The 23176-nt window shown below is 44.7% G+C and overlaps 1 protein-coding gene across 1 annotated transcript in view; it reads left to right on the forward strand.

Annotated features, from left to right (window-relative positions):
- FXYD6 (FXYD domain containing ion transport regulator 6) overlaps positions 1-23176 on the forward strand; it is a 232128-nt gene that overhangs the window by 131529 nt on the left and 77423 nt on the right. The window contains exons 4-7 of the mRNA XM_068242193.1: positions 50-124; positions 3981-4020; positions 5834-5883; positions 6465-6473. Of these exons, the coding sequence (XP_068098294.1) occupies positions 50-124; positions 3981-4020; positions 5834-5883; positions 6465-6473 (174 nt within the window). The remainder of the gene's footprint in view (positions 1-49; positions 125-3980; positions 4021-5833; positions 5884-6464; positions 6474-23176) is intronic.

Below are 23176 nucleotides of genomic sequence, written 5' to 3' on the forward strand. Positions count from 1 at the left end.
GATACAGGTATGAAAGACAAAACTTGATGCTGTATTTGTCTCTGTGCAGATTATGAAAGTTTACGGATTGGAGGACTGGTTTTTGCAGTGGTCCTGTTTGCACTAGGGATCCTGCTGATTCTGAGTAAGTGTGAAACTGTATCCCTGTTTCCCAACACGATCAACGAATCAAATATTTACACGCTGGGCCCCATGTGCTAAACCTACATAATTACACATCAGTTAAAGCACAAGAAGACATACACAGAAAAATCATAATTAGGAATGGTGGGAATTGACGAATTCTGAATCTGACGAAATTCCAAAGGTAGAGCTGCCTGCAAAATTAAGTGATGGCCCCTTTACTGTAACATCCCCATTAGTCAGACAATCCCTCATTCCTTGTTTATCAGCGGTATCAATCTACTCAATACTGGCCACTAGCAGAGCCACTCAGCAATCCACTCCAGCCACATGAGTACTCAGTTTGGCATACAGTGGTTTATACTAGTGCCATACACTACTAGAGAAGCATTATGCAGCCACATATGCATAAACACAAACTGCTCATGAGATCTTCATTCTACCTGCTAATTTGATTAATGATTGCCTTAGCACTGGTGTGCACCTATTTGGACTGATTATTTTAACCACTTAAGGGCCACAGGCTTACACCCCCCAGTGACCAGGCTATTTTTTACAAATAAGTGCTCTGGAATCTTAATGGCTCACTGAAGAGCCACACAACCGAGCACACAAATGAATTCCCCCCCTCTCCGTTTTCTACCCACTAACAGAGTTTCTGTTGGTGGGCTCTGATCGCTGCTGCAATGTTTATTTATTTGGGTTTTTTTAACCTCCCTGGCGGTAAGCCCGTGCTGAGCACGGGCTATGCCGCCGGGAGGCACCGCTCAGGCCCCGCTGGGCCGATTTGCATAATTTTTTTTTTGCTGCACGCAGCTAGCTGCGTGCAGTGCCCGATCGCCGCCGATCCGCCGCTATACGCGTCGCCGCAGCCGCCCCCCCCAGACCCCGTGCGCTGCCTGGCCAATCAGTGCCAGGCAGCGCCGTGGGGTGGATCGGAGTCCCCTTTGACGTCACGATGTCGATGACGTCGGTGACGTCATCCCGCCCCGCCACCATGGCGACGGGGGAAGCCCTCCAAGAGATCCCGTTCTTTGAACGGGATCTCTTGATCTCCCATCGCCGGCGGCGATCGGAGGGGCTGGGGGGATGCCGCTGAGCAGCGGCTATCATGTAGCGAGACCTCGTCTCGCTACATGAAAAAAAAAAAAATTTAAAAAAACTTATTTGCTGCCCCCTGGCGGATTTTGACAAACCGCCAGGAGGGTTAAATAAATTTCGCTATTTTTCAAAATTATTTTTAATACTACTCTCCCTCCTTCCCCCGACCAGCAAATCACAGCGATCAGCTCTCATAGGCATCAGCCTATGAGAGCTGATCGCTCCCTGAGCCTCTCCAGTACAGCGCTGCTGTAGATTGCAATGTAAATAGATGGCGGTTTGCCATCAAACAACCTGCTAGCAGTAAATCGCAGCTGGAAGACTGATGTCAGTGGGCGCGATCCCCTGCAAAACCCTGCCCCAGGATTTGACGCCTTTTGGCGTTAGGTGGTCCTGGGGCTGCCACCTTCCCGACGCCTATCTGCATTAGATGGTCGGGAAGGAGTTAAAGAGAACTATATGAAATTTAAAAAAAAGTTAGCTTCTTACCTATGTAGAGGGAAGCCTCTGGATCTTCCAGACGTTTCCCACTTCCTCCTGTAGACAACCGCTGTTGCCTTGGGACCCTTTTATAGACCGCGACCATGCTACCCTTATATGCACAAGCATGGCTTTACTGCGCCTGCACAAGTACAGCCACACATGCGCAGTCGCACAGATCCACTTGTGATCAAGCAGCTCCGGCTTACTGCGCAGGCACGGCCGTACTGGTGGACACGATCTCCGCCTTGTACCAGCACTGCTATGAGAATATATCCAACAAGCTTTTGCCAGATATGTTCAGAGTGTCCGTGTGGGGCAATGGTGGGCATGAGGAGGACATGGGAAGCAAGAGGGATCCAGAAGGTTCCCTCTTCATTGATAACTAACTACATTTTTATTTTGTTCTACCTTAGGTACACTTTGAGGGCTTGTTCGCACATTTTCTGCCTTTTTTCCAGCGCAGGCAATTTTCAAAATCACCCACAAAACGCTTGTGAAATGAATCTTTATGAGAAGGTTCATATCAGCGGGTTGCGTCCGTTTTGCGGTCCGCAAAGTGGTGCCTGTACCATTTTTTGGGGAGTTTTTGCTGTAATGGAAGGTATAGGAAAAAGGCAAACCGCTCATAAAATCGCTTTGTGCAGTGATTGCATTCGCGTTTTTTAAGAATAAATACATTGTATTTATTATTTTCCAGGTCAAAGAGTTCACTTACTGACTTGCGTCAGGCAGTGAATGAAAAAAAACGCTCTGTAAAAGGGCTTAGAAAAGCACTTTTAACAAAAACGCAGAGTGCAGTGGAGCACCGGGGGTGCTAAAAACCAGACACAAAAACGCAAAACGCTTGCGTTTTTCGTTTTTAGATGTAAACAAGGCCTAAAATCAGATTATGTTTTGGTCACAATCATATGGAAATGTACAGAATTTTTAAAGGCTTTACAAATTTTCAAGCACTGCTATTTCTATATGTAATAAAACCTCTTGTTAAAGTGTTAAGGGGCCCATACACCTAACGATTTTCCCGCCGATATACAGCAGATTTGATCACTGTGATCGAATCTGCTGTGAAATCATTGCGTAAACGCTGACAGAACGATCGATTTCCGTTCGTTCCTGTCGATCCGACCGTGCGGAAGATTTCACTTGATCGCCGGCGGGTCAGGAGTGTGTCGATAGCGGCGTTCGAATGTCCGACGACCGACACAAGCGGCAATACATTACCTGATCTGGCCGGCGCGTATCCCTGCTGTCACCGCTGCTCCTTCTGGGCTCCGGCAGGCTTCACTTCTTCCTGTCCGGACAGAAAGTTAAAACAGTAGAGCGCCCTCTACTGTTTAAACTTCCCGGACAGGAAGTACAGTGAAGCTGGAGCCCAGAGCAGAGAAGAGACAGCGGAGACCGGGGGACTCGCGCCGGCCGGATCATGTAATGTATGGAGGGTGGGCGGCAGCTTCACAGATTGTGATCGGTTTCATGCTGAAATCGATTCACACTCTGTTTGTCGTAAAAGCAGCCATATGATCCCTCTCTGATCAGATTCGATCAGAGAGGGATCTATCTGTTGGTCGATCTGATTGCAAATCGACCAGTGTATGGCCACCCTTAGTTTGCTTATACTGTACTAACTTAAAATGAGGCCCCTGATGAATTATGTAATGTACTTTCACTAACACTCTTTACATTGTAAAAATGAGTCATCAGTAGTTTTAACCGGCCAACAATAAAGAGAAATAGAGGAAAAAGAAAAACAAATAGGAAACGAATGACATAATTACTGTAGAGCTGAATACATAAACGCAACTACTCAATACAGATCACAGTCTTACATACAAGGGTCACCTCTACATCCTTGAAACACTTGAAAGAAATGTATCTCGGGATGTTCTGACTTTATTAAAAGCCAGTGAAGCCGTGAGCGGGATTAACTGCTTGAGCTGTTTATTCTCGAGCTCACAGTAGCACTTCTTGTGATAAATGGATGCTTCTCCTTAGCACCATATCTGAATGGTTGCCTTAGGCAGCAGCTCCACTCTGATCGTCTCGGTTCCAGACTTTGTAAATCAGCTCTCCAATCATCAAAATTCAAACGTTAGGGCTGATTATAAAAAGCACAGGGAACTGGAGGAAAACCGGACATTTTCCCCACAGCAGCGTGGTCACCATAGGCTACGACCATTTTTTTTATTTTGTTTTGTTTGATCTGCTTGTTATACACCTCAGTAATCGTTGATGTATTTATATTGTTTCTTTTCCCCCTTCCTTCTTCTTCACAGGCCGGAGGTGCAGATGCAATAACCTTAACCAGAAACAAAGGTAAATCATTAACCTGCAAGCTTCCAGGGCAGCTATCAACATATTATGCTGCTTTATACAGTGAATTACAGATTCAAGTTACAAACACAGCAAATAGAAAATATGACAGCAGGAGGAGATGGGGAGATGAGGTCACTAGCCTAAACAGCTGAGATTCAGGATGCGCGCGCCTCGGGGCTGTGCATGCACAGTAGTTGGCGACTGTCAGCGATGGCCAGTTTTGTAGGGGTCGCTGCTGCTGCCCGGAGGGAGTTAGATGCAGGCCGCGGGCACAGGATGACTCCAGGGGGCTGCAAGACGCTCCACATAAGTTTAACTGGTTTTTCTTTTTTAGCTTTTTAGATTTCCTTTTAAGACATGGGATAACAGGAGATAAAATATGGAAGAGATATGGTAGTGTGGTACTGGGTAATAAATGCTTTTGCTGCATGTTGATATAGAATTGGGAGATGTTTGGCAAGTAGAGGTATCATGCCTTTCCTGCCGAACAGATCAGTCTGATGACAGCTTGTACTCACGTGCAACTCACATGTGTATATCGACCTGTAGTTTGAAAAAGTCCGGCATGTGTACGCGCCTTTAGATGGCAGAGTGACAACACTGATCATATGACACTTAAAAAGAATGTAAAGTAGTCAGTGTACAGCTTGTATAACTGTATAACTAAAGTGCCAATACTTTGTGTGCCCACCATAATTTTCCAGCACTCCCTTAAAGTGAAACAGAGACGATGCAACCTCATGTATTTCACCATATATATCAGTGGGGACATTAGAGAAAACACCCTGCTCTCTGTTTCATTTTTAACTGTTCAACTTGCTTCTCATCAGGCATGATAAAATCCCCGACTGAGCATTCAGTCTGGCTTTGCTCAGGAATTATTATAGCTGAGTCTGTGTTCTCTGGTGTCTTCTCAAGCCCAAGCCTGCCCTCTTGTGGCTCTGCTCAGGAATCATTATAGCTGAGTCATTATAGCAAAACCAGACTGAATGCTAAGTCGGGGATTTTATCAGGGCTGATTAGAAGCAAGCTGAACAGTTAAAAATGAAACAGACAGCAGGGTAGGTGTTTTCTCTAATGTTCCCACTGATATATATGGTAAAATACATGAGGGTGCTTCGTCTCTGGTTCACTTTAAAGTGTACCGGGGGGGGGGGGGTGTTTATACACACCTGGGACTTCCTCAAGCCCCCTCCAGGCATCTTTCGCTCCCTGGCCGTCCTCCTCCCGACTCCTGGATCTTCTCTTACTGGCCCCAAAAAGTCCTCCAGTTGGTGCAGGCGACGGGGTGCCCGCGCATGCGCAGTATGCCCCGGACCGGAAGACTTTCCAGGGTATATTGCAGAAGATACTGGAGGTGGAAGAGGACAGCGAGGAACTTATCAGCCTGGAGGGGGCTGGAGGAATCCCCAGGTGTGTATAATTTTTCTCTACCTCACCGTCTCAGGCTCTCTAATTTTTTTGGAGAATAGGAGTTTACTAGAGCCATGACGAAGTTGGTGGATGTTAGTGATCTTGCGCTCCCACCTTCCTTTGTTTTGGAGATGGCTTACTTGGAGAGGACAATTATCACTATTTTCTAATCAATTTCAAATCATGGAGATAATGTTTGTAAGGTCTAGTGCAATAATTTCTGGCTACCTTACAACTTACCTTACAATTTAGGAGTTAAAACAATATTACTGCCTGGATGATGGATGAGTCCAAAATCATTTTGCTTTTTCAGTTTTTAGAAAATCATTAAAGTGACCACATGGTTAAGTTTGGGATACAAGTCTTTTGAATAACTATATCTTTGTTTTACCTTTTCTAGGGCTCCAGGAGATGAAGAAGCTCAGGCTGAAAATCTCATCGTCTCAAAAGGTAACTTAAAATTATATTTATTAAAGTATACCTGTCACTTCCTCGCATATTAAAAGGTCGCTGTCACTTTCACACATAGGGCCTGATACACTAAACTACTATACTGATATAGGTATAGGTTAGCGGGTGTTACGTAGATTGCGTAATTTGTGTTTATACATACAACATATATTTAGCTGGTATAATGTGCATTATTAACTGAGTGAATCAGCAGAGAAACTTTGATGGAGAAATCAAAATAAATACAGCTAATGAGTGTTGCCATCTGTCAGAAAGTCCTTATGACCACAGCGTAGATGTGTACTTACCTGGTATTTTTGTTAGGAATCTATTAAACAGTATTAGAAATGTGGGCTTAGTTTACATGTTTTAGTTTTATGTGTGGGGAAGTGACTTGTGGACTCGGGATGATCAATGAGATGCGGGTTGAAAATGGACCAACAGATTTAAACCTTGGTGGGACTTGATTGGTCTATTTTCAAGCTGCATACATTTGCATACAAAATGTATATAATATTTCATATTGTCAACTGTTTTCTTTTGAATTCTGAGGTTTTTTTCCCGCTCGTTATCTTTTTCAGCTCGGGGAAGTCAAAAAACAGACAATTAACAAGACACATTGTGAGTTTTTATCTATGTATCTACTATTTTTCATTATTTTCATTGCTTTATTTATTTCACCCATGGCCTGTGACATTTATAAAAACAAATGCAGCGGGGAGTTTGGTGTCAGAGGGGTGTTGTGGTTGTGGTGGGGCTAATGCTGTCTGGTCTTAAGAAGATACTTTATTGTCACTGGCAGGCTGGAGTTGCACTCACTGAGGTTAGTGGAATGGAGAATTCTGCTTCTGGTACACACAAGCCATGTGCATGGTTTACACGGGGCGTCTATGCAAAAGAGGTGCAAAGAAAATGGGCACAAAATAGTGGTAGTAGAATATCGTTAATTTTATTAATATTCTACTATTCACTATAGTAGAATATTGGTATCAGTATCGCGGGCAGCATAGTGTTGTAGTGGATAGCGCTCTCACTTTGCAGCGCTGCGTCCCCGGTCCATATCTCAGCCGGAGCACTATTTGCACAGAGTTTGTATGTTCTCCCCGTGTCTGTGTGGGTTTCCTCTGGACACACCAGCTTCCTCCCACATCCCAAAAACATACAGATAAGTTAATTGGCTTACCACCTAAATTGGCCCTAGATTACAATTGCCATATGACTATGGTAGGGATTAGATTGTGAGCTCCTCTGAGGACAATATAAGAAAAAAATGTCAGCACTATATAAACACAAATTAATGCAAAAAATAAAATAATAATTGGTAATATTACTGATATTCTACTATGCTCACAATCAATAGCCAAATATAAATAGCATATCCTGATGCATTGGGTAGATGGGCAGTACAATCTCATATAGATACCGACAATGCCAAATGTTCAAGCATAGTTGCCAATACAATGGCAAAGTTCCAATACATCCACTATGACAGCTATCAGAGACTGGCATGGGCACTCTGACCAGTTTTTAGTGATCCCCAGTCTAGAATGACGCAGTACAACTAACCAGAGTACATTTGCTTAGAAGGTGCATCCAATGTGGCACATTCATAGAGCAAAAGTGAGGGCACATACCACTATGCCTTTCTATGTGGTTTATAGGTGCCTACAGCCAATCAGCAGCTGGTGTCTCTAGATTGGGATTTATTCTTTGAATGCCTGGATATAATGTTGGGTTTGTTGGGTTTTCTGATGCTCTGCTGGAGATGCCAGAAATAGAGACAGAGTGGACGGAATGCACTTTGCAGACATTTGTCTATTTGGCCTAGGTGTGGAAGGGACTGAAGGGACCCCATAGCTGATCCAAGTATGTCAATCCAAGTATATGAATCCAGACCTATATTCTAAAAGAAAAGTGTTTACTAAAAGTACTGTTGCTGTATTTCATCCTGTAAATGTTTTCCTCTTCCTGATACATCCAGTTTAAAACTGTGTTGAGATTGTAGCATAGCATTGTCAGCATTGTCAGAACTGCCTAGCCTCTCTGCTAAGTCCCTTCTTACCCCTCTTGCTCTTAATAAGTTATGCTGACAGCTCTGGTTTAGGGAGAAACAAGACAGCTGCTCTGTGTATTCAGCTCATCTCTGCACAGTGCACACACATAACAGTCAGCTTGACATCAAAAAGTAGGGGTTGGGGGAGTCAGCAAAGATGTGCAGAGCTGTAGATCTGACCTTGCAATGGGTGAATTTCAACACGGTGTTCAGCAGGCTGGATTAGGAAAAGTAGAACTTTTACAGGATAAGAAACAGCAACATTAATTTAACTAAACACTTCTCTAAGGATATAGAAGTGAATTTGTGTACTTCTATCCACTACAGGGTCTCTACTAACCTAAGGTCTCCTCTCCATAGACTTAAGTGCAGTTCACTAGAAATATTGTTCTTGGCAAAAGTCCGCAAAGGTGTGAGGAACAGTGCTGAAACATGTTCACTCATCACAATATATGCATACTGGCTCCGGAGCTGGCTTGTACTGAATACAGAGCCCTGAGCTAGTGTTTTTATATGAGACTAAAATCAGCAATGCAAATAACAATGTCATTGTTTAAGGTGCGTACACACGCACTACTATAGAGAACGACGGGTCCGTCAGACCCTCCCGCTGAGCGGTCGTTCAGAAACAGCCTTATCAGTCTGCAGACAGACAGTACACACGCACTACTGTCGGGAGAACGACCGCCCAGCGGGAGGGTCTGACGGACCCGTCGTTCTCTATAGTAGTGCGTGTGTACGCACCTTTAGGCTAGTTTCACACTGGGGCATTGTGTTGTGTACCAGTAAAAATAGGATTGCTGCGGAGGGGAAAAATCACATCACGCTGTCCACGTGCAATGCTAGGCATATGGTGAAGCATACAATACATGAAAACTATACTTCACTGAACTGTAAATGCACACGTTGTCTGGTGCTGCACAGCATGCTGCGTGTTATTCTAATGGATCTCATTGCAATGCACTGCTAAGGTGCAGAACCTTATAAATCTATCAGTCGTTCAAAGAGATTGACGCAAGCAGAGGCAAAGCTACTGCACAAAGCTCTGCCTCTACCAGGAAGGAGCCCCGAATTTTTCCCCCGATTAAAACCTCATTCTGCCGCACTGTCGCGGCGAATCAGTCAGATTATAATGCTGAAATGGCCTGATGACTAAAACAGGTATTTTAAATCACATCAGGCTCTCTTTAATCATGCAAGGTCTTGTCAGGGCACGTTTTGGGCTGGATGCTGACAGGCGAGTGAATGGGTGCTGATAGGTGTTGCGGATGCGAATGTGTAGGTGGGTGGCTGGGTACCAACAGCTAAAGGTGGCTGGCTGGGGCAGCATGCGCACTCACTCACATACGCATGCACATATAAACTCACACACGCACACACCATGCTTTCCTCAGTTATAAATACAAAGCAATAAACTGCATCTTACCTGCACAGGGAAATCAGAGGGCAAAACGGCACATCGAAAAGAGGCGGGGCTAGGAAAGAGGAGTGCATATTTAAAGCGGAACTGAAGATTGGTTAAAAACAATCCGTTTCATTTAACTGGGACTTCCCCAAGCCCTCTGCAGCCGTCCTGTCCTGCTCCGTACCTCTATGATCTTCCTTTCTCCCGCCGCAGTACAGTTTCGTCAGTTTCACTTACCTGGGTCTTCCCCAAGCCCTCTGCAGCCGTCCTGTCCCGCTCCGTTCCTCTATGATCCTCCTTTCTCCCGCCGCAGTGCAGTTTTGTGCAGTAACGAAACTGGACCGCGGCAGGAGAATAAAGGATCATAGAGGACCAGCGCGGGACAGGATGGCTGCAGAGGGCTTGGGGAAGCTCCAGGTAAGTGAAACTGATTGTTTTAAACCAATCTTCAGTTCCGCTTTAAGTAAGGGGCGTGACAGCACACACAGACTAACAGCAGGCAAGCTCTGTGCTCCGTGAGTCAGGCAGAAGCAACAGAGCAGAGGGAGAAACTGAAAAAGATCAGCTGAGTGTAGAGCTGATGCTGCCCAATCAGGACATTCAGCAACTCAAGTACAAATACTTGCTACTGATATGTACTTTGAAACCTTGCCAATACTGGTACATGTTCATTTGATAAAGCACAACAAAAACAAGAAACACTAGGGGGCGGTCCCTGTTCCTGTGAATTTACAGTTTAGAGATAGTAAGCCTGATCCCAAGGTTTGTATAGAACACAATCAGCAAACAGGTCTTCACTCATCACCCAGAGCTCTATATAGGTTTCAACCGATTTAATACCCTCAGTTGATGAGCACAGACCTGTTTAGTAGTTGTACATTGCTCATACAGAAGGATGGGAGTATTTAGATATCACTTTATAGTGATTGTTAAAAAATGAATGAATAAATGTTATGTCTTTTGAGTTTGTATTATTTTTGAACCCTTTCCAATCCAGTTTCTAAATCACATACTTTTTTCCAGTGGAAAGGGGCGTGGGTGATCCAGTGAGTGCTCGAGTGGGTCTCTACCTCATCTCATTTGAGTGAGAAGGCAAACCAGCATCGGAGGAAGGGGGCAGAGCCGGTACCAGCTCACACACAGAACATCCACCCTCTTGCACACACACCAGCGTAATTACGCGGCACAGCAGGGATCCAAAGTCTGACAGTTTGACCACATAGGGTGATGCCGTGCCGGACTAGATCCAGCAATGGCACACCTAGTGACCAGCCCAAATGCACCCACATAATAACATAATATCTTCCACCGCACAGTGAAAGTTGTGGCCAGCAGCGATCTAAAGGGGCAGACGCTGTGCCGGATTTTACCCAGCAACCAGTGGCGTAGCCAAGGAGCTGTGGGCCCCGATGCAAGTTTTACAATGGGGCCCCCCAAGCACTCTATACATAACAATTGATACGTCACACCAAAACCTGCCAATGGCAACTACAGTGTCAGAGGTGAAAGAGGGGCTGGGAAACAGTTTGTTAATGATTACCACTATTCAAAGTATCTATAGAACTGATTATTATGGAAATAGGACCAATAGAGAGCTAATACTGTAGTTGAGGGAGGGCCCCCTCGGGACCCCTCTGGCCCAAGGGGCCCCGATGAGGTTGGACCTCTGCACCCCCTATTGCTACGCCCCTGCCAGCAACAGCCCCACCTATCAGCAGCCATTTTCCTGTGTTGGACAATGTCCAACATTGGACCTAAGCTGAAAAAAGGACAATTGTCGGACATGGTATTGGAAAGGGTTAATGCCTGTGGACTTTTACATTAAATGATTCCAGTAAACCCTTGAAATATATTCATATGTTTACTGAATGCCTCTTTCTCTTCTCAGGACTCCAGGGAATAACACAGAAAAACTACGCAAAAAACAAATGCTTCACCTACTACCGCCCATGAGTTATCCAGGCCTGCCATGCAGTGCATCCATGCCATGTGTTATATGATGCCATTGTCTTATCTGTAGATCCTTTCTATGAGATGTCCATGTTATCCTTCACCTGTGCCGTCTTAGTATATGAGCTCCAGGCTGGATCTATACAGCAGAAGAGATGGAGAGGCAGACAAGGGCTGTCGTTAGCCAGGAACATCATCCACCTCCAACTAAGCAGCCTCCTTTCTCTCACTTCTTTGGTACAGTCTTACTCCTCTGCATACTGTAACCATCCTTGTTCATGTTTACTACAAATGGCAGTGTATAGAATGGTGTGTCTGTTTCTATGGGATTCATGTAGCCCAGATCAAAATTGTGTTTGTGCCTTTAAATGTAATTGTTAGCAAATACGGCATTTCCACAGTTTATTGCTAGAGAATATTGTGGAGCCACATACTGCTCGTATTACTCATTTTACAGATTTATATAGTCGGAGCACTGTGTAACTGGTCAGTGCAGATCACTGTGTCCGAAACAGTGCAGATAGAATTCACAAAGCACTGTGTGTCTCCTATGCAGCATACCAAGCACTTGGCTCAGTCATTTACCTTAGTACAATCTATACTCACTGGTGTGACACTCTGCACCTCGGTACACTACTGCTAAGGTGGATAATAACCCAAACTGGCACAAGATCCAGCCTCGCTCAGGCTGCATGGGCTTTTACAGAATTAGCCATACAATGACCAACAGGATGTCTAGCACCTGAGCAAAACCACCCATCACAGATAATTTGCCTCTCACAGGAAATCAGTTTCGCAGCAAAAAGTGACATTTCCTTCTCACTGTGAATTTGAAATACAGGTTTGCTTTCTTGAAACAGTAGGAATGTTCAGATGATCACTTCAAGCAATGGTATGGAAGTGGTTGCTGCACACCCTTTGGTGGGTGCTGGACTGTATGATCTTGGATGTGATCAGTGGTATCAGCACTAGTATAGTAACAGTCTGCACACCAAGCTTCAGTAATACTTCCGATCCTTTCATTGCATGTTAAAGCCAATAATTGTTTCAAGGCCCTGGCAAGTCCACTTTGTTAAGGCAGAATGAACAGTACAGTTACAGTTATCTACTGTATTACTACTAGAGATATAAGGATTGTGTAACAATGTAGAGTACAAGCTAATAAAGCAAGATAAGGCTGCCTAGAGGGAAACCAACCATCCTTGCTTTTGGATAATAACTTTCTCCACTCAGGTACAGGGCCATCACTGTACACAGGTCACTCTCTTGGAAAAAGGCTGAACCCTAGAAGCTGAAAAAGCTGCCTGGGGGGCCTCCACAACACACACACACCCAACACAACACTTTAAAATTGTTCAAATGTAAACTGGGAGGTGGCTAACATCAAGGACAACACCAGTAAATAACAAAGAGATTTATTTGCATTAGGCCTTGACAATGGGGATCCACCAGAGTGTGCAGACTGTTGCAGTACTTCTGCAAATCATCATTTCCGCATGTCCAGGTACATCCATAATACAGTGAGAGGAGCCACTGTGTCTTCAGGAAAACATGTTTTTGCATGCTGTACCTGGTGGAAATCTATACTGTACATTAGAACTAACCAGCCTCTTGGTATATGAAAACTGACCTGAATTCATTGTGGGGAGAAGTCCCCTAGAGGTAAAGAAGGCTTCTGAGTGGCCAAAGCAAGTACCGGTAGCCTGAGTGGGACATAGTAGTTTTGGCCAGTCAGAGGTTTTGTTTATGTGTGAGGAAGCAGTAATTATTGAAATCTCCAAAATTAAAACAACATTCTGGCCTCATTTGCAGACAATATCATTACTGACAGGTCCGACAGACTTATTGTAATGTATAATACATTTCTTTTAGGTGCTATATACTTTTCAAGTTCCCATGTCAGGGACCGTACAGGTCACCAGGTCCCACCGGGGCATTTGTTGAGCATGGAAGCAGATAGGCAACCAGTGGTATTTAGCTAAGGCCACTTAGAAAGAAGTTCCTGCCAGGCAAAGTTACTTACTAGCTTCTAATGGAGAACATGACTGGGATGTTTGTACACATCACCCAGAGCTCCTATAATTGTGCTTAATATGCATATGGTATATTAAATCATTATAGCAGCAAATAAATAAATCATGTTTTAAAGGTTAAGGCTGACAGTTAAGAGTATAACTATCATGGTGTTCCAGAAAAATTTGATGCCCCTCCCCCAATCTTCACATCCCTTCCCTGTGGTGACCCCCCCCCCCCCCCCTCATGGTAAGAATGCCCACCTGGCAGGAATAATATAAGTGTGGCCACCATGACACCCTCTATTACAGGGCGCAACCATAACACCCTCACCTGTAACTGGTGTGGCAACCATGACATCCCCATAAGAGTGTGGAACTATGATTCGATCCTCCTACCCGTAACAAGTGTGGCCACCATGACACTCCTCAAAACAGGACGTAACCATGACTTCTCTACCAATAAAGAGTGTGGCCACTAAGACACCCCTTGTAATGAGGTGAACCATGATTCTCCCTCCGGTAACAAGTGTGGCCACCATGACATCCCCCTAAAAGTGTGGAACAATGACTCTCCCACCCATAACAAGTGTGGCCACCATGAAACTCCTGATAACAGGGTAGAACCATTACTTTTTTATACCAGCATAGAGCGTGGCCACAATGGCACCCCTTGTAACAGCACAAAACCATGATTCTCCCACCTGCAGCAAGTGTGGCCACCATAAAAGTGTGGAACCATGACTCTCCCACCCATAACAAGTGTGACCAGTGGCCACCATGAAACCCCCATAGAAGTGTGGAACCATGACTCTCCCATCCGTAACAAGTGTGGCCAGTGGCCACCATGACGCCCCCATAAAAGTGTGGAACCATGACTCTCCCATCCGTAACAAGTGTGGCCAGTGGCCACCATGACGCCCCCATAAAAGTGTGGAACCATGACTCTCCCATCCGTAACAAGTGTGGCCAGTGGCCACCATGACGCCCCCATAAAAGTGTGGAACCATGACTCTCCCACCCATAACAAGTGTGACCAGTGGCCACCATGACGCCCCCATAAAAGTGTGGAACCATGACTCTCCCATCCGTAACAAGTGTGGCCAGTGGCCACCATGAAACTCCCATAGAAGTGTGGAACCATGACTCTCCCATCCGTAACAAGTGTGGCCAGTGGCCACCATGAAACCACCATAGAAGTGTGGAACCATGACTCTCCCACAAGTGTGGCTAAAACAGCTCTGGAAGGGCAACACTGCGTATAAAAAGTGAGGATCCCCAACATCCCTGGGTCTTCTGCAGTTGCAAGAGCTGATTCCACTAAGCCTATGCCGCTGCTGCCATTTGATAGTGGAAAATGTAAAAGATACATTCACATTTAGGTAAAAAAAAAACACCTTTTATTTCACACTGTATGTTCCAAGTGAAAAAAAATGTTTTGCAAAAAGGAAAAGAAAGCATCCTTCTTGTGACAAACACAGTGCTGCAACTACTCAACACAAGCGGAGATCAGTGTGTGAATAAACCCTGTACAGATTCTGTTCCCAGACTGCTTTGCCTTTATCCTCCAATCCAGTAGCTGCGTGTTCCCTGTGCAGACGTGTTTGTGGCATGTTCTTCTATGATCAAACGTATAATATCTGTCTCCAAATATGTGTACCAATCTTACTGCGATTCTGGGGCACCCCTGCTCCCACTTTTATTGAGCACTGTCTCTTTTTTTATAGTGTGTGTATATTTTGTGACGTCAATCCAATGTGAAATAAACTTGTATTTCTAACTCTTCACGGACTATGGAATTTTACTTTGTGCATTATTATTGGTTTTGCAGGGGCTGCACCTGCCTTTAAACTTTAAATAAAATGTGCAAATTCAATATAGTATCCTCGTGACTTCTTCCTATAGCTCTTCCTTCCTATCATATAACTACTCTACCGGCACATGCTGATGGACCATATAACCCCTCCTTTGTTTAACCATAACCTATAAAGCCTATTGTCTCATGGAATGTATCACTCATATACTCAGATATAGCTCTATAAATACACATACAGTATGTATTGAAATGACTTGGGCTTATGTTTAGTATTCCCAGAGTATCTTACTTGCAGTGGGTCCCTTAAAATGGAACCCAAACCCATTCCAAGTTCAGTTAAAACTTTTAAGAACTCTGTGCATTCCTTCCCTTTCCACTACATGATGGGAATAAGTGTATTATAAAACCAAAATAAAGTGGAGCCATGTAGTCCTTTTTGGAACATTTGTATGGCTGGGTTGAGCTTGTTCAGTGAGTAAGTGTTTAAGGCACTGTAGTGGCATATAGTAGAATGAATGCAGTAAATTATTCAAGATATTAACTTTGATGGTAATTTTCCTGGTTTCAGCAACAGAAGCACTTCCTATAACTATATATTGATGTATATTGGTATTTAACCCTGCCCTCCCAGTGATGTTTAACATAGGCTTTAGCTATGCAGAATTCTCCGCCCACAGCATCCTGGAAGACCAGGTATATTTTCCACTGGCCTCAGAAGTGCTGTCACTGCTGCCAAAGCAACATGGCCGGCATATCCATAGGGGCAAACTTAGGGCAATATCCCAAAGCCCCAAATCCAGATAATGGGCTCCTCCAGGCCTGCTACAAGCTAATAGTGGTCCTGTAGGTACATTCCGCCAGGTCACGAAGAACAGGAGCTCTCAGCGATAGAGATGAAAGGACACAGGAGGAAGTGTGCCAGCTGGACAGGTGAGTTTGCTCCGCTGCAATGAAATGGGGCCCTGGGTGACCACTATCAGGTCCGGTTCACACTGGGCTAAAAAAAACCTCTACAATCCACCGGGGTGGAAGCGGATGTGTAAACAGATCCTTTGTTAAGCATAGGATCCATTTACACTTGGCGCTTAAAACTGAGTGGAGCAGGAGCAAAACATACATTCCCAACCTGCACACTTTTTCTGGAGACCACAGGACACCGTGGATGCTCATGGAATCCATGCAAGCCTATGAGAATGGACTAGTTTTTACTAGGCTGTTTCCCCCTCCATTCTGGATCTCCTCAACTGTCTTCTATACCTTCCACTGCCATTTTGGTCCTCCACTGCTGCTGGTACAGGTGCTGGGCTTGGGGACAAGTGCCTGTATATTGTCTAGAGCTCCAACAGAAGTATAGGGCTCCCATTGGATTGTAAAAGGCCAATTGGAATCCTCCCTGTTGCTAGGGAGGTTTCCCATTTGTCTTTTGCAAACTAGGTGCCAGATGTACAACGCTGGTGAGTGGGAAAATCTCACCAGACACTGCGAAAGGGCTCAGCGTATCCGCTCAAGCACAATATACTGTGAACGCACCACTGTGCATCTGGCATAGTGTGGACCTAACCTTAGAGAGGAGACTTAGGGGTCCAGTCAGCCATGTGACTGTTTAGGAGGTGTGGAAACAAAGTGCCTACCTAATGCTGCATGGGGGGGGGGGGGGAGAGGCAAATACTGCTTTAATTTAAAGGGGAGCACCATCTTAATCTTGCCCAGGGCCCCATATTAGCTAGAACTGGACCTGCAAATTTACAGAGTACATGCAGTAAGGCAACAGACCATACTTTGTTGACGAATACATCCCTTTGAATTCAAATTCCCTTACAATTAATGTACTTGTTCCACGCTGAAACTGTTTGTTAATGGTGTATTTTTACCCCCCCCCCCCCCCCCCCAAAAAAAAAAAAAACCCTGAGCACTTTAATTGGGGTGAGAGCAATGGCTTTCACAGAACAACCACTAGCCCTGTACTTCCCCAATGGCAGAGTGGTAGCTCTGGTCAGACTGCCACCCTGAACAAACCCTGCTTGCCCTCCTAAAGACCATGCCACTCCTCGCTATATACCTCCTAATGGAGTTTGTTTTGACAGGCAAGCTGCCCTCACTCTCTACCACATCCTTATTGGGAGAGGTGGTGAGCAGCAGTTTGGCCATATCTCCTTTCCCAGAGCTCAGTGCAGTATGGAGGTCCCAGGATTTAAATGCTGCCAATTTTTATAAAATTACATGATTACAAATACTGTAATGTAGTAGAAGGTGGAGACAAGCATTAAGGTAATACAAATTTTCACTGAATTTAGGCTTTATGATTTGGATATAGAAAGGGCTTTTTTGATTGCAAATTTTGCTGCCACCATACCCATTAGTGAGATTTCCTTATCAGTTCTATCAGCGTAGCATACAAGGTTCTACTATGAGATCAACTTTTTCTGCAGTATATTCAGCATACATTCCACTGCATGACTCTTAACGCTATCATTGTCACCATAATGAAAAGATGAATGTAAGGTAGCTCGTAAAACACAGGCACACAGTTCAGCCTACAGAAGAGCCTCTAGGACTAAAAATGGTAAGTGGTAATCTGTGCTCCACTAATTAATTGATTTACTCTTTTCTAATCTATCCTGAACTCAGATGTTCAACTCATCCATTTCTCTTCTTGCACCCGAGCACCTCAGAAGGTGCTTTTCTCTGTCAGTCCTTTCACTCAATATCTATCAAATAAATAATGCGGTTCACACTCTTACCTACAAAGGCCTTTCCAAACTGGGGTTTCCCTGCATTTTAGCACTGATTTACAGATCCACCAAGCCATCTACACACTACTTATTAATGTCCAACTCTCTACCACTCTAGTCATCTCATTCCACTCAAACATACAGGAATTCTAACATGCCTCTTTTCTCCTCTGGAACCACCTCCCTAAATCACTCTGAAACTCTTCAACCTTTGTAATGTTAAAATTCCTGAACCTCTGTAGCTGATTGAGGAACCACCACCACTTCCAACTATCAGAGCCAGCTCTAGAATTTGCAGCTTGAGGCAAAAGTGTGAGGATGCCTCCCCCCTCTCCCCTCCCTCCATGATTTAGAATGATCGCACAGCACCCAACAATTTATTACAGCAACCAAGATAAAAACACTCTTAGTAAAAGTAGATAGGTAGGTATAGGTTCCCCCCTGTATAGGTTAGCCAGGTATTGTTGCCCCAGTATAGGTAGCCAGTATAGTCGCCCCAGTATATGTGGCCAGTATAGTTGCCCCTGAATGGGTAGCTAGCATATTTGACCCCAGTATTGGAAGCTAGTATAGTTGCCCCACTATAGTTAGCTAGTATAGTTGTTCCAGTATAGGTAGCTAGTATAGTTGCCCCAGTATAGGTAGTATAAATGCCCCAGTAAAGGTAGCCAGTATAGTTGCCCCAGTATAGGTAGTATAAATGCCCCAGTATAGGTAGCCAGTTAGTTGCCCCAGTATAGGTAGTATAAATGCCCCAGTATAGGTAGCTAGTATAGTTGCCCCAGTATAGGTAGCTAGTATAGTTGCCCCCAGTATAGGTAGTCAGTATAATTGCTCCCAGTATAGGTAAGCCAGGTAAGTGCCCCTAGGTAGCCAACTCCTCCCTCCCTCCCTGCGGCCACCGCTCATCCTACCTTCTGAGCCGGTGGCTGCTTTCTCTAGGACAGTCTCCGGACCCCTTAGTACTTCCTGTATATGCGCTGCTGTGAGAGCCACTCTCCTGTTCCTTCACGCTGCGCAGAAGGGTAGCTGCTGATCTGATGTCTATTACAGAGGCGAGGGAGCCGGGAGCTGTCCTAGGGGAAGTGGCCACTAGCTCAGAAGGTAAAACAAGTTGCGGCCACAGGGAGGGGGGGGGGGAGCAGGCGGGATGTTGCTCTAGCGTCCCTGCCACCTGATGCACGCCATCTATATATAAAGAATTGCGCAGAAAAAGTGGGATCAGCGCATCACCAGGCCGCCTTTGAATGGCCTCAGCTCAGAGATGCGCTGAGCCCCCCCAGAGACTACAAACGCACCTTGAACCCAAACAGAGGCTCTGCATATACACCAAAGAAAAACTAACAAGTGGGAGCAGCTGACCAGAATTAAATCAAACATAGCAAAGAAATGAACAGCGCTACTTAAAAACAGATGAATGCTTACCTGCAAAAATTTTACTGGTAGCGCGCCCAGGCTATGCATATGCATAGGTAGGATTTAGTTAGTGTTAGGTCCCCTCCCATGGAGGAAAGACTTCTTTGACAGTGGGAGGGACGAGTGCCTAACAAATTGCATGCAAGGTGTTAGTGGAAACTAACATCCTCCAAGTGGTAGACAGGTTGTATGTGTGCTCATTGTGTATTTGTATCCCATGAGTGGGGTCTGCACTTTTTTGCAGGTAAGCATTCATCTGTTTTTAAGTAGCGCTGTTCATTTCTTTGCTATGTTTGATTTAATTCTGGTCAGCTGCTCCCACTTGTTAGTTTTTCTTTGGTGTATATGCAGAGCCTCTGTTTGGGTTCAAGGTGCGTTTGTAGTCTCTGGGGGGGCTCAGCGCATCTCTGAGCTGAGGCCATTCAGAGGCGGCCTGGTGATGCGCTGATCCCACTTTTTCTGCGCAATTCTTAATTTTACTGGTAGCGCGCCCAGGCTATGCATATGCATAGGTAGGATTTAGTTAGTGTTAGGTCCCCTCCCATGGAGGAAAGACTTCTTCGACAGTGGGAGGGACGAGTGCCTAACAAATTGCATGCAAGGTGTTAGTGGAAACTACAATCCTCCAAGTGGTAGACAGGTTGTATGTGTGCTCATTGTGTATTTGTATCCCATGAGTGGGGTCTGCACTTTTTTGAAGGTAAGCATTCATCTGTTTTTAAGTAGCGCTGTTCATTTCTTTGCCATCTATATATAGTTGGCCCATCCCGCCAGCTATATGTATAGCTTACCAGTGGTCCTCCCTTCCCCATTTCCTCCTGTGTCAAGCCTTGATCCCCTTAGACTATGAGTTTGGATTGGGCAGGACCTTCTCTTTTATTGTATCTTAGTATTGCTATACTTGCTGACTGTCCCATGAACGTATATTCAGTATAAGGTGTGCTCTACAAACACAATTTCTTTGTAGTGCTCGTTTGTCTATGTTACTTGTTTATAAAACATTTATTTGAACAATGCTACAGAGAACGTCCCTGCTATACAGTATAAATCAAAAATATTGTAATAATATTTTATTGTAATAATAATAATAATTGTAATAATATCATGATGCATTGCTGACAAGCCAGTCTGCAATATCCTAGTCTGCAGCAATGTACTGAGGATGGCAGTGAACACATACTCATCACATACACTATAGAAGGGTTCTTATCTCATGATGGAATTTGCTTCTTCTCCTCATTCTTCAGTTGTCCCGATTTCTCCCTACACCTCACAAACATGCTGGGAGAGTACTTTGTTCCACCCTTTTACCAGCCCCTTGTTAGGTGTGATAATTGTTTGAATTGTTCATGGTACGCTGTAAAGTGCTTTGAAAAATATATCAGGGCCATACATACTGTATGCATCACAATATTAATGATTACAATAAAACTGAAGTGAAATAAAAAATAAAATAAAAATCAGATGCTTACCTATGGAGAGGGAAGGCTCTGGATCCTATAGAGGCTTCCCGTTCCTCTCACAGTCCCCTCCTTCCAGCATGTCACCCCCCTTGCATGAATTTGACCAACTGGCCGAATACATTTTCGCAGATACCTGGAAGCCTTCGGAAGCACTCGTGTCTCTGAGAGTTTCTAGCAATGTGCCGATCTGTACTGTACATGTTTGAGCACACTCTCATAGTACAAAGCTGGCTGTCTTCAGAAGCAGTCACGGGACACAAGTGTTTCTGCCTTCTGAGGGCTCCCGGAGGCAGAATTTTGAACCAGGGACAGCACTGGAAAGTGGAGACCGTGAGAGGAAACAGAAAGCTCCAGTGGCATAACTACAATTCATGGGGACCCCCAGCGAAACTTTGATAGAGCCCCCAATTGTGGGCTCATCTCACATGGGCTAGAAAAACAAGTGTGGCTATCATGATTTCCAATGATTTTTCATAACAAGTGTAGCCACAAAAACACCTGATCTGAAGTATAGTCCCCTGTATTGGAGGAAGGGAAGGTCAGTAGTTGGGGCTCACCCCCATCTCTGGGTCCCCCTGAGATCACAGAGGCCGCTCCCCTCTAGTTACACCACTGGAAGGCACTATAGCATCTAGAGACGTCCCTCTCCATAGGTAAGTGTCTGACTTTTTTATATACTGCACTCGCTAATGACCCGGCGTTGCCTGGGTATGTATTTGGCTGGTGTTGGCTCTGCCCACTTTTTATAACCCTAACACACAACTGCTCAATGACCAAGTTTGTGAGCTTGGACATCAATAATTTGTATATTCCCATAGAAATTAAACAAATCAGATTGGCTGTTTGTGACTCCGACCCTCTCCAGCATTTGAAACCCAGGCACCCAATGACTAACTGTAGCAGGTTTGAGACATCTTCTATTAACAGTGGAAAAATGGCAGCAATTTAAATATTCCTCTTGAAAATCAACAGGTGAATTTTGATTGGCTATTATAGGCTCCACCCACTTCCCTGAATATTAATCCCAGTCACCCTGTCACCATCTGGGCACAGTTTGAGAACTATGCCATTAACAGTGTAAGAAGGCCTGCAGTTTATATTTTCCCAGTGAAATTAGTATTTGACCCACTTTTTGTAACCTGGACAATTATCTAGTTTGTGACCTTTCAGGTCCTTGGCATCAATAAAAACAAATCTGATTGGCTGTTTGTGGCCCCTCCCCTTTTCTGAATTTGAACCCCAGTGACCCAATGACCAACTGTACCAGGTTTGAGGCTTATGCCATTAACAGTGCAAGAATGGCAGCAATTTTAAAATTACCCTTGAAAATCAACAGGTGAATATTGATTGGCTTTTCTAGGCTCCACCCACTTTTATGAATATTAATCCCATTCACCCAGTAACCAACTGTGCAAAGTTGAGAACCCTGCCATTAACAGTGAAGAAGGGATGCAGGTTACATTTTCCCAGGGAAATCGGTTTTTGACTCCAACCAGTGTTTGTAACCTTGACACACAGTCACTCAATGACCAAGTTTGGGAGCTTTCGGGCTCCTGGCATCAAAATTGTGTGAATGGAAGCAGTTTATCCAGCAAAGAAATCTGATAGACTGTTTGTGATACCGCCCCTTTAGTGAATTTGAACCCCAGTCACTTAATGACTGACTATAGAAGGTTTGAGGCCTCTGTCATTAACAGTGTAAGAATGACAGCAGTTTCAATAATCCCCTTGAACATCAATAGGTGCATTTTGATTGGCTGTTGTAGGCTCCACCTACTATTTCTGAATATGAATTCTATTCACCCAGTGACCAACTGTGTCAAGTTTGAGAACCCAGCCATTAACAGTATAAGAATGGCAGCAGTTTATATTTTCCCATGTAAAAAGTTAGGTTTTTTTTGGCTCCACCCACTGTTGCTAACCTTGACATGTAATCACTCAATGACCAAGTTTATGCTTTGGGGTCCTTGGCATTAATAAGTTGCATTTTTCCATTGAAATTAAACAAATCTGATTGGCTTTTTGTAGCCCGCCCCCTTTTCAGAATTTAAACCCCAGTCTCCCAGTGGCTGACTGTACCAGGTTTGAGGCATTTGCCATTGAGAGTGTAAGAATGGCAGCAATGTAAATATTCCCGTTGAAAATCAATAGGTGAATTTCTATTGGCTGTTGTAGATTCTATAGGCCATCTCCTGTTGCGTGGATCGGGGGGAAGGCCCTAGATCTGCGCAGCCGCACTCGCGCATATGCGGACTGCGCAGCCGCGGCCAGCTCCGGCAGCCATCTTAGTGGAGGAAGGAGAGCCCGACCCAGGCTGTGGGGTCGGGACCGGCCGGGGGGGGGGCACATTGAGATGCGGGGACCCGGTGGAACGGCACAGAGGGCGCGGACGGCGCCCTCCGTGCATTGATATTTCATACAGGTATTTAACTTTTTGGGGCTATTT

This window comes from Hyperolius riggenbachi, chromosome 6 (assembly GCF_040937935.1).
Source record: "Hyperolius riggenbachi isolate aHypRig1 chromosome 6, aHypRig1.pri, whole genome shotgun sequence".
In the NCBI taxonomy this organism is placed as follows: Eukaryota; Metazoa; Chordata; class Amphibia; order Anura; family Hyperoliidae; genus Hyperolius; species Hyperolius riggenbachi.